The 12,730-nt window shown below is 44.7% G+C and overlaps 1 protein-coding gene across 1 annotated transcript; it reads right to left on the bottom strand.

Annotated features, from left to right (window-relative positions):
* Positions 1-4,739: 4,739 nt before the first annotated feature.
* On the bottom strand, positions 4,740-10,950 carry LOC108922206 (C-X-C chemokine receptor type 3-like). The gene is made up of 3 exons (XM_018732182.2): positions 10,799-10,950; positions 6,763-7,098; positions 4,740-6,439 (listed from the first exon to the last, which is right to left on the bottom strand). Exons 1-3 carry the CDS (start codon positions 10,808-10,810, stop codon positions 5,732-5,734), a joined length of 1,056 nt encoding a protein of 351 aa, XP_018587698.2. The 5' UTR covers positions 10,811-10,950; the 3' UTR covers positions 4,740-5,731.
* Positions 10,951-12,730: the final 1,780 nt, after the last annotated feature.

Here is a 12,730-nt window from a genome sequence, read left to right as displayed (position 1 = left end):
TCCAAAGACATAATCCGAGAGACAAACCAAAGGTCAAAGATACCAAGGAGACGAAGAGAAGAACGAAGACGGGAAAGCGAATGAGGGACAAGGAACGGGATCTAGTAACGAGGAACAAGGGACTACGGACGAAGGATTGGACTGAGCCAATGGTAACGCTGAGGACAGGTACGCTGAACTAAGGTTCCGCATCCTATCGGGCTTTGAGCTCCCTTTTATCTGCATATCTCCTGATCTGCTGCAGGTGTTCCCGGTTGTGTGGAAGTGGAGGGTGTGACAGTACCCCCCCCCCAAGGAGCAGCACCGGCCACTCTGGGACGGGTCCGGGTGGTCCCTGTGAAAGTCAGAGATCAGAACAGGGTCCAAGATGTCACGAGCGGGTACCCAACGCTGTTCTTCCAGTCCGTAGCCCTCCCAGTCAACCGGATACTGGTGCGTGCCCCCCCCCCGCCGATGAGAGTCCAGTCATGCTCGTACCACATAGGCGGGGGCGTCCCCAATCTGCAGGGGAAGAGGTGGTGCGGAGTCTAACGGAGGCTGGTGGAGGGATTTGGCACAGAGTTTAAGGAAGGACACATGGAAGGTTGGGTGCACCCGTAACTGCGGGGCAGCTGGAGTCGGTAGAATACTGGGGTGGCTCTGTGAAGAATCTTGAAAGGCCCGATGTATCTGGGACTAAGTTTCTTGGCCTGGTAGATACCGCGAACGCCCTTGGTGGACAACCAGACTCGTTGACCTGGGATGAAAGAAAGTGGGCGCTGGTGACGGTCTGCCTGTAATTTGTCTCGGTCGTTGCTTTGTAGCAGATGGTTGCGATGGTACCAGGCATCTACTGCCGGTATGTCACTGGAACTAATGATGCCAGGGAAATGGGGGGGTTGATACCCCAAGACACACTGGAAAGGTAAGTGTCCTGTGGACATATGGGTTTGGGAATTGTGTGCATATTCTGCCCATGGCAAATACCGTGTCCACTGCTGGAGTTTATGAGAACAATAGCTGTGCAGGAAACGGCTAATATCCTGCTGGAGTTGCTCTTTTTTCCCCTTCGCCTGAGGAGGGTAGCCTGAAGTCAGACTCACGTTTACCCCCAATTTCCGCCGGAAGGCTTTCCAGACCTTCAAGATGAATTGTGGTCCGCGTTCTGACACAATGTCTTCGGGCAATCCAAAAAGGACGGAAGACATGGAGAAAGAGTAGCTCGGCGGTCTCCAGGGCTGTAGGGAATTTAGGGAGAGGCATAAGATGGCAGTCTTTAGAGAACCGATCAATCACGGTTAGCACGGTGGTCTTACCATCTGAACTCTGACACTCTCCCCACCCTCACACATGAACCCCACCCTCATGTGTTACACTAACTCTATAATTATTTTATGGCTGTATATTTGCTGGGGGGTGTGGTGGTGCAGTGGGTTGGACTGGGTCTTGCTCGCTGGTAGGTCTGGGGTTTGAGTCCCCCTTGGGGTGCTTTGTAATGGACTGGTGCCCTGTCCTGGGTGTGTCCCCTCCCCCTCCAGCCTCCTGCCCTGTGTTGCCGGGTTAGGCTCCGGCTCCCCACGACCCTCTATAGGACAAGTGGTTCAGACAGTGTGTATTTGCTTTCTTTTGTTCTTTTAGAACACATTTTTGAAAAAAGCAAGGAGATATAGAGTGGAGCAGTGGATAGTGCTGCTGCATCACAGTTCTTGGGATGCTGAGGTGTCGGTTTGGACCAACTCAGTCTATGTGGAGTTTACATTTTAGTACCTGTGTGGGTTTCCTCTGAGTGTTGGTTTCCTCCCACGGTCCAGTTGCTGATTCTAAATTGCCTGAAGTGCACGGATGTGTGTATGGCTATGCTGCGATATACTGGCAGGCCCGGCTGTACCTTTCTGAGTCTAGAGCCCAGTGATTGCAGGATAGGCTCTGAACGGCTGTGACCCTCACAAGGACAAGCGATGAAAGTGAGTGAATGAGGAAATAAGTACAGCACTATAAGCACTGTCAAAGATGTACTCCCTGACATTTTTTTTTTTTATTTATGACACTGGGATATTTGAAAAACACATTGCAGTAAAATAACAGTGACACAGCCAGGTGTTTTGGCATAGGAAATGAACAGACGTAAGGCAGCAGTGGGTGGATTTATAGGTTCTATTTGGCCTTTGTGTCATAATACATGGAAAAAAGGGAAATGTACCAATGAACCAAAAAAAAAAAACATAAGACACTCAAAACAGAAAAAAAAAAACCATCCTGGGTACATACTGGAAACAGCACTGAAAAGCATTTTACCTTACCTTATACAATAAACATTAATGCCTGTATCTCTTTCAATGGGGTTCACAATAAGGTTTGAATGGCCACAACCCGGGGGTGCAGTGGCGCAGTGGGTTGGGCCGCAGTCCTGCTGTCCGGTGGGTCTGGGGTTCGAGTCCCGCTTGGGGTACCTTGCGACGGACTGGCGTCCCGTCCTGGGTGTGTCCCCTCCCCCTCCGGCCTTACGCCCTGTGTTGCCGGGTAGGCTCCGTGACCCCGTATGGGACAAGCGGTTCTGAAAATGTGTGTGTGTGTGTGTGTGTGTGTGTGTGTGTGTGTGTGTGTGTGTGTGTGTGTGTGTGTGTGTGTGTGTGTGTGTGGCCACAACCTAGTGTCCCTCAATCTGGGCAGCGGACTGCTGCACAGACTACTGTCTGTCACATCTTTTGCTGGATGTTTCTAGAATAAAAATCCAAACTTGTTCAAAGATGCAGTGACTCAACCACTGATTTCCCAGGAATGTGAGTCTTTAAAAGAGGAAATAAACTATAATAGTTCACAAGCGCTTGCTATTTGGACAACTGGTACCATAATGCATTATTTTCTTTGACCCCCCCCCCCCCCCCCCCCCCAACCTTGCAGGTTTGATCCCCACCTTAGTCTATAGTACCCTTGAGCAAGGTACTTACCCTAAATTATCCAGATGTATAAATGGCTAGGCAATTGTAAGCTTGTGATAACTGTAACCTTAAAATTGTAAGGTTTTTTTTTTTAAGGACAGCTGGTAGTATAGTGGTTAGAGCCACTGCCTTTAGCTGTAAAGGTTGCAGGTTTGATCCCCCCTTGGCTATAAGACCCTTGACCAAGGTACTTATCCTAAATAGCTCCATTAAAATTACCCAGCTGTATAAATGGGTAAATAATTGTAACCTAACACTGGAAGTTGCTTTGGAGAAAGGCATCAGCCAAATGAATAAATGTAAATATTTGCTTGCTCTCTGGTTGACTCTCCTGTGTTCACAAAAAGCAACTGCAGTATCTTGAACAAAAGCATTCTTGTTGAAACAATACAACATTGATGCTTTCTCACAAAAGAGCTGCTTCCAAACCCGGCAGCATCTTTTTTTCTGCGAGACCAAACACAGACATCCTTTAAGGTCTAACAATGCAACTTCCTCTGCAGATTAATGGAAGTTAAACAGCTATAGGTCCTTGCAGTCTAAAATCACCTGTAGTAGGTGACAGTTTAAAAAGAATCTAAGATGGAAAAATGTGATATTGCATTTAGTACAAGAAATTTAGCTTACAAAATACAACAGAATGCTGCACACATAGAGGAGATGTATACATGAAAAAAGATTTTAACTACATCATAATAATAAAGGAAGCTACATAGGTGATTCCTATTAAGTATGAATTAGTATATTTCAGCTTTAAATGAGGTATAATGAGCAATGCTTCAGAAAATTGATTTTTAAAGCAAATGAAGATGATTTCAGGTTCATCTGGCCATATAACATGGCAAAGACAAATGGTGAAAATCAAGAGATTATGAGAAAGAAAAACCTTATATTACAAAAGCAGTCATGACAAATCAAAATTCAGAAATACTTATTTTCACTGATTATCAGTTATATTTTCCAGCTAAGTATTAGTTACAGCATATTACATAAAACTATAATCTCTCATACAAAGTGCTGTAGAACTTGTTTTCCTACTTAATATGATATATTGTAGTCAAAGTGCTCCCTTCGGCCATTGATAAACTGTGCCCACAGTTCACGCAATTGCATTTCCCTTTTCCATTTCGGTATTCCTTCAGAATCATGCCCGCCGCCCACAAAGTTGCCAAAAAAATAGCCTACATTTTGCAACAGTTTCTACGTAACTGAAAATCCGTGAACAAAAACTGAACTCTGTTGATAAAATAACATAACAGACCAATTTCAGCAACATCAAATTTCACTGACAGTAAATTTAAAATTAAATGTTTTAAACTTGTTAACGGAGAAAATTAGTGTGAAAAAGGAAGACCTTTTTCATAAAGTTTACAATAATATTATTGCTGGTTGTGCACATTTTGGGTCACCTTTGAGGGAACTTCCTTTAGTGTGGGAAAGGAATTCAATGTTTCCCTTAAAAATAATGAGAATATCTCTGCTGAGGTCAAGACTTTTAGCTTATAAAGTGATATTGAGGAAATTAGTTTCAGAGAAGGATGTATCTGTGGGGAACTGATGACCACAAACTCCCAGCATTCAAAACCACTGAGTGAAATTCTTAACCTTTTTATGCCCACATCTCACCTGAAACTAAATGTTTGTACTGTCCCAAAGAAGACTGAGCAGTAATGAGCAAATAATAGGCATTCGTTTACGTAGTACGTAGTTGTATTTAATTAATACGCAATTAATGTAACTAATAATGCTAATTTGATTGATTGAATTCTATCCTTTACAGTTTTATCCAGTGAGAAAGCAATTGCAGTACATTTCCTGGGAGGCACCTCTCACCTCCCCTGTATCCCCTTTGCATCTTCCCTTAGGAGGGAAAGCCACAGGTTTCGAACCCTTGCATCAGTCCGAGGTGATTTGCATAGTTCAACATAATACTGACAAACCGTGGCATTTAAGATAGCATGAAAAAAAGTTATAACACCACTTAATTGTCTAACAGTTATATGTTCAACAACATGCATGTCTGAGATTAAAAAAAAAATTATAAACATGTGGTATGACACAGTTACATAAAGAATGACCAAGCTTTTACACAGTAAATGTTTGCCAGCCTTTTTCAGTTGCTCTTTACTAAACACCCAAAAAAAGACAATGATGCCGGCTTGAATCCAGATGCAAATGCGGACATAGATGGAGCCATTTTTGCAGGCACACAAACACACACACACAAACACACACGCGCTGATAGAGAGGGCAAGAAGGGACACAAATACAAGCCTGGATGCAAGGATGTTGCAGGTTTCTTACAGGTCTAAGCAACATAATTTTCCTATGAGCTATGAGCGAATTAAAATACTCATTTACTAATGAGTAAACCTACCTAAGTGGGAAAAAAAACAATTAAATTACTGGTTTCTAAAACTGCTGAGCTCCAGCACTTAATAATTAGTTACTTGGTAACACTTCCATCAAAAGCCACTCAGACTATTGAACCATATGTACTTCCAGGTATTTACTGGAACAACTTGGGGTGCCTTTCTCAGTGGTAGGACAACTGCTGCCAACCCGTTACTTTCGGGTTAAATGTCGCTGTCCTTAATCGCCACCCTGTCTGCTGCACCACTGAGTCATGATCTGGATTTTAAGGTGTGAATAATTTGCTGGTAGGCACAAAATATTAACTTCTATCCACGGAACAAGTCCAACCAAATATCTGAAGGCACTGAAAAGCTCCAATCCCCGCTGACCTCGTAGAGCACTGCCGGACACCCCCGCGATAAATGACCTGTTATTACTTTGCCTTCCTCTCACCATCGTTAACATTGAGTTTGTTCGGTACTTTCCTGTGGACACATTCGACCGTTTTCCTCAGACAAATTCTCACGGTCATTGCATGGCGGTAGGTTTCCGTTAGGTGGCTCCTCACCGCGCAGCCTCAGCATGTGAAGCACATGGCACCGGAAGTCTTGAAAAAAGCAGATGCATAACACAGGGTTCACTGAACTGTGCAGGCAACCCAAAGCAGCGGTTACTATCAGAGGCGTATCGAGAGACGAGCCTTTTCGGACGGACGCAGTGTCCACGATCAAGATGATGTTGTATGGCGTCCAGCAGATGAAGAAGGCCAACACCAGCACCAGGATCGCCCGCATGGACCCTTGCTTCCGAATTCTCGGTGAGCTGCCGGGCAGCCGCAGTAGGGCGCAGGAGAAGCAGAACACAATGACAATGGAGGGGATGATGAATCCCACAACGTGGTAGAGCCAGCGTGAGGCATAAGCACTGGCTGATAACTGCACAGGGTTGTGGCAGAACTTCACTATGCCTTTTAACCCAGTTTCCTGGTATTTCGTGGGGATCCAGTCAGGGATGCAGAGTAGGAGGCAGACCAACCATACGAGCAGAAAGTTGACCTGCACCTTCCAGGGATTCAACTTTGAGTACATCTGGACATTGTGGACAATGGAGAGGTATTGGTCCACACTCATGCAGGCCAACAGAAAGTTCCCACAGCAGAAGACGATCTGTGAACAGGCAGATACCGACACTGAATATGAGGAAGACTTAAGCAGCACCATACCGTCATCAATCATCTAAATGGTAGAAGGAAAAAACAAAGCGACATGCTGAATTTATTAATATTAGCGTGAACATTTCTTCTGTATCTTCCAACCATTAATAACCTGATCCCGCTGTAGGATGCGTAATACCGGCTTTTCAAATTAGTTGAAGGAGCACAGAGTATGAACGTTTATTCCAAGTATAGCGGTATTCCAACCAATCGTCCCTCACACACACTGCTGCCCTAAAGCATATCCAGAAGCAGAGTGAAAGCAGCAGCTCCTACCTTGAAAATGGCTCCCATCAGCATGCAGAGCGGGGATCCGAAGCTCCAGCCCTGGGCAGCCTCTGCCGCCCAGAAGGGCAGAGTGAGCAGGAGCAAGGTGTTGGCCACCAACAGGTGCAGGATGAAGGTGTGGGTCACACTCCAGGGGCAGAGGAGCTTGTACAGAACCACCAACAGCAGTCCATTCCCCAGCAGGCCCACGATCAAGGCCAGGGAGTAGAGGACCGGGATGAAAACTGACAATATGTGCAAGTCTTCTTCATAATTAGTGTAGTCACCATAATCATAACTGCTGTTTTCCAAAAACAGTCCATCCAACTCTATGTCGAAGTGACTCTGTTAAGAAAAAAAGAGCATGCCAACATTTTAAAAAGTTACATCATAAAACTATGTCGAAAAAAAAAACCATTTTGAAAAAATTTCATATTTAACACATGAAACGGTAAATTATGATCCAAAGAGTAATTTTATATTAGTATGGAATATTATTAGCATGTAAATTAGATGAAAAAGAAATAATAATAGTAATATAACATTTCCTAGTTATTTAACCATGTCCTCTGAAGACAAACATGAAATAACAACCAAATACCAATGGGAAAGGCAGGGAATTCTGCATTTTGACAGACAGATTATAATATATTTATTATAGTCAGGGAGGGGTGCGGTGGCGCAGTGGGTTGGACCGCAGTCCTGCTCTCCGGTGGGTCTGGGGTTTGAGTCCCGCTTGGGGTGCCTTGCGACGGACTGGTGTCCTGTCCTGGGTGTGTCCCCTCCCCCTCTGGCCTTACGCCCTGTGTTGCCGGGTTAGGTTCCGGTTCCCCGTGACCCCGTATGGGACAAGTGGTTCAGAAAATGTGTGTGTGTGTATTATAGTCAGAGGTGGGTAGTGACAATTTACTCCTTTATTTCAGTGGGAATCTGGGAAAATTGTACTTTTCAGAGTAATTTGGCTTTTTTTTTTACTTTACTCAAGTACTTTGTAAAGGAAAAAAAAATGTACATTTGTTCTGTCACATTTCTGCAGCCTCCTTTGCATAACATTCGAATTCTATTAAGCAATACGTAATTGATTTTTTTTATTTTCTTAAAAAAATTGTGTCAAGCTGTGAACCCAACAGCGACGCTGCAGATTTCATTGGCATTTATTCCTAACCAACAAGTACGGTGCTGCATTTTTCCCACTCTTGACCGACAATATAGTTCAATTAAAGTTCAGGAGTGCGGCAGAACAGAAAAAAGTATTGAAAAGGTTTAATAAGTTCAAAATAGTCATCCCCAGAATTTTATAAGGTCTAAGACCTGTGTTACACACACACTGGGGACGTTGCATTGCTCATAGTGTGTGTGAATGTGTTTCTGAAATTGCTCCGCTGCATAAATGGCTGAACGGCTGTAAGGAATTTAGTGCAGTGTATGTAGCATGGTAAAGTTTTGGCAAAATACCACACAGCACTGACTGAATGTGGCCTTGGAGAAAAACCATCTGCTAAGTTAATTACTAATATTAATAAACTCCTACTGGAGAATTGCGATTAAACATTAAGCGATGATTAAACATTAACTTTAGAAACGAGTTCTGAAAAGCTTGCAAAGGCGTGTTAATACTTATTAATACATTAATTAAATCTGCAAATAATATACTAATAGCTCATGTCTTGGAACCAGGGAAGTAATGGAGAGGAGCTTCATTTAATTTCATTTTGGTGATTTACATATTTTCCTTCACTATGGGCTGGATCTAGAGTATTTTTACGGCTAATGTTCTTGTATGAGGGTGAAATAGCTTGGGAGTTTGAGTACTAATTCGCACTTGTTCACACTAATTGGTAATTTATTTGGCATTTTCAGTCGTTTAATGTTGCATGTTGCTTTTGAATCCTGTGAACACATTTTATCGTAATCCTGGATAGTTTTTCCCGCCACTTTAGTCGAGTTTGGCACAACTACATCCAGTGATAGGCAACACATTATGCATAGATATCGGCCCTAAACGCTCTGATCTGAAACTGTTTACTGACGACACTTCCACCAACACTTCGCCCACATACAGTTGTATTTTTCTAAAAAAAAGACATCCGTCTCGCTGGACATGAACTCTTCGCCACCCTAGAAAAATATTTCAAAAAGCTGGTGCTCTTCTGCTTTTGTGTAGCTTGCTGGTGAAATGTTCGGCTAATTAGATAAGAAGTTCTGCATGATTTCTAACCAGAACATCAGTACAACGCAACTTGTTCTGATACAGCGCTTTATCCTGAAAACAGACGCAGAGTGCTTTCTCAAGGTCATTAACAAAAGAGAAGACAGCCCCTAGCACCAGAAAAGTTAATTCATTTAGCAGATGCTTTTCTCCAAAGCTACGTAAATCTCAGCAAAAATACAATGTTTGCATTACATTAAGAGAAAGGGACATGGCTGCAGACATGTGAGTCTTAAGAAAACCAAGTTTGTTACTTTCCACTTGATGCACCGATGTTCATCGCTCGAGTAGGCGTATAAAACACAACACAGATGACTGAATCCAGATAACCTCCTACCAGGTTTTTTTTTTTAAATATAATACAAGATACACAAACAAACAAACAATCGCATACAATGTCAGAGTAGCGGCTGTGTAAAAGGCCTGTCTGTCTGGGGACGATCATGAAGTTACGGTGCATGAACATTTACACCACAGAGCTGCTCTGGTGGAAATGCCCTGCTATTTAAACAGCCTCTTAACAAAGAGAGTTTATAGCATAGTGATTAGGACTATTGCCTTTGGACCTCAAGGTTACAGGTTTGAATCTCACCTCTGGCTATAGTACCCTTGAGCAATATACTTACTCTAATAGCACTGCAGTAAAAATTACCCCGCTGTATAAACAGGTAAGTATCTTAACATCATAAGTTGTTTTGGAGAAAAGGGTCTGTTAAATGAAGAAATGTAACTGATAAACACATGTAAATTGCTTTGGCTAAAGGACAATTCAGCTTTATACCAATGTGAAGTAGTGGGTAGGGCTGTCACCTTGTATCAAAGGACATAAGTCTGAATCCCACCTCCTGATGTAGTAGGACCTGTGATCAAGAAGGCTCTTAACCCTGAATCGCTCCAGTAGAAACTGCATAAATGCATAAAGAACAGCAAGTACCTTAACATCTGAGTGTGTGAGTGACAGAGAGAGTGTGTGTTCCACTGATGTAGGGATGAGTGACCTATTGTAAGTAGTGTATCTAGCAGTGTAAGTCTTTGGGTCTCTGGTTTCCTCCCACACTCCAAAGACATGCTGCTCAGGTTCCCCATAGTGTGTGAGTGACAGAGCGAGTATGTTCCACCTATGTATGCATGAGTGGCCCAGTGTAAGTAGTGTATCTAGCAGTGTAAGTCACCGCGGTGAATAGGGCGTGTGGGCTGATGGCACATAGAGTTCATTGGAAGTCGCTTTGGATAAAAGCGTCAAGTGAACGAATAAACGTAAATTTGGGTAATCGTTTCGCAAACGAAAACGTGACACTTTACTATGGGATTATCCCAGGGTTCAATGACACATGATCACATCGCACCGTCCCGTGGCGATTTCGTCACCAAGGAAACGGGGGTGCGGCGACAAAGAGCGAGAAGAACGTAAGCGCGGAAAGTACGGCGTCTTTGTGCCGCTTGTTGACGTGGACCGGACGAGCACAAAGCGTTCATTATACACTCCTCCGCAAGTGTGCGACACACCGTGGAAACGGCACGTGACTTCACGAGAAAAGACGAATTGTTGTTTTGAGAAATGTGCGCGGTCGGTGTCTGGAGAAAAAAAAAAAAAACTAAGCGCCGCGGTTTTGGTTTCAGTTCGGTTTAGCGCACCGGAGGGGCTGAGTGTCTGTGGTGGAGAAACCAGCTGTTTGCGCTAAACCGAACATAATAATAATAAAGGCACCTCCTTGCCCCTCGTCCCGTCAGTGAGCGTTGTTAAAGTTGTTGTAAAAAAAGAGTCGCTCAGATTATCGAAGTCACGAAGTGTGTGTGGTGCAGACACTGAGACAGCAGAGCGATCGCCGTACTTACCGCGTTCTCCATGATCCGGTGCTGCCGTCCACAAGGAATCGCGCAGTGTGTGTGTGTGTGTGTGTGTGGACACGATCGAAGAGAGAAAGTTGGTTTACTTAGAGAGGAAGAGAGTAAATAGAGGAAGAAGAAAGCGCGCCTCGCTCTGTCAGGGTCGCACCCGGGGCCAGCTGTCAGAGTCACTCGGGGGGCGGGGCTGGGGGCCTTGGGGGGGGGGGGGGCGGACACGGTGCGAGCAGGTTCTTGTCCCGTGGAGTCGCCTCGCGCAGAAACCGAAAGCGAAGCGGCGTGTCACGTGTAGGAGATACTCCAGCGCTGCTGATATACACACACACACACACACACACTGGGCGGCTCCTGTCTCTTCTTTCACACACTGCGCGCCGAGCAACAGCGACCACAAGCACTTATAGAACTGTCTCAGGCCACACTTTGCTCATTATTATTATTAACATTTATTTATTTGTTTGCCGTAGGGGGGTGCGGTGGCGCAGTGGGTTGGACCACAGTCCTGCTCTCCAGTGGGTCTGGGGTTTGAGTCCCGCTTGGGGTGCCTTGCGGCGGACTGGCGTCCCGTCCTGGGTGTGTCCCCTTCCCCCTCCGGCCTTACGCCCTGTGTTGCCGGGTAGGCTCCGGTTCCCCGTGACCCCGTATGGGACAAGCGGTTCTGAAAATGTGTGTGTGTGTGTGTATTTGTTTGCCAATTTGCAAGTGTGGTCAACTTTACCGCAAATCACTATTCATATAGCGTGGTACTCTACTCTGTCCATTCAGGGTAAGTACCTTGCTCAAGGGTACCGCAGCAAGAGGGCGATTCAGCTACAAGGCCTGCAGAGCGACACCCCAACACTGCCCTGCCTACTGCTGTAAGAGGTTGTGTCCTGTCATTTAGCACGTGGTTTTATCTAATGCGACATACAACTGAGATGGAAGAATATAGACAGACAAGCGATTCTCAAAATGCAGTCGGTTTGTCTGATGTCAGCAGTTAAACCAGCGTGCTTTACCGATCCATGTAGAAATGTCAGAGTTCAACAGCTTTAAAAACAGGTAACTGTTATGGTAACATTAAATGAATAGTAGCATTTGTATTTAATCAATATTAAATACACACACACACATCATTTGAAACTGCTTGTCCCAAGCAGGGTCGCGGTTAGCTGGAGCCTAACCTGGCGATGTGGGGTGCAGTGATAGGGGATCTGGAGAGAAGCAGGCCTGAAAGTGATGTGTTTTTAGACCATTCTTAAACACTGAGAGGGATTCAGCAATTCTGAGTGAGAGAGGGAGCCCATTCCATCACATTGGAGATAGAACTGTGAACCTTTGGGCTTTTGATTTTGGACCACTTGTGCTTGGGACCACCAAGCAGCCAAAGGTGGAGGAGTGTAGCAGTTGTGTGTGATCAGGTCCTGCAGCCTATGAGGGTTGTCCATCGATGATCCATCGATGGTTTTGTAGGCCATAACCAGAGTCTTGGAAAGAGTCAGCAACACAGGGTGTAAGGCTGGAGGGGGAGGGGACACACCCACGACAGGATGCCAGTCTGTTACAAGGCACCCCAAGCAGGACTCAAACCCCAGGCCCACCAGAGAACAGGACCTGGTCAAACCCACTGCGCCACCGTGCCCCCTCTGCAGGACCAGGCTATGGCAAATGTGTTGGGACAAGCAGAGATGTGAGTCAATCAATCTTGTCCAATATTAAAGCACCTTGTAAATATTAAGTAACGTAACTGGTTTGAATCCTAATTTATTGGAAGGGATTACTAGAACTATGTTTGAACCATAAATGGAATGCTGTATAGTAATGTTGTGATGCTGATCTTTCCCACAAGGAGTCACACTAAAAGCAGTCACCTCATGGATGTGTGAATGTATTAGATAAAGTGATACACACCATATAACTGGATCAGTAATCCACGAACAGGGT

This window comes from Scleropages formosus, chromosome 18 (assembly GCF_900964775.1).
Source record: "Scleropages formosus chromosome 18, fSclFor1.1, whole genome shotgun sequence".
Classification (NCBI taxonomy): Eukaryota; Metazoa; Chordata; class Actinopteri; order Osteoglossiformes; family Osteoglossidae; genus Scleropages; species Scleropages formosus.
Note: the sequence above shows the minus strand (reverse complement) of the source record. Positions and strands in the feature narration are given on the sequence as shown.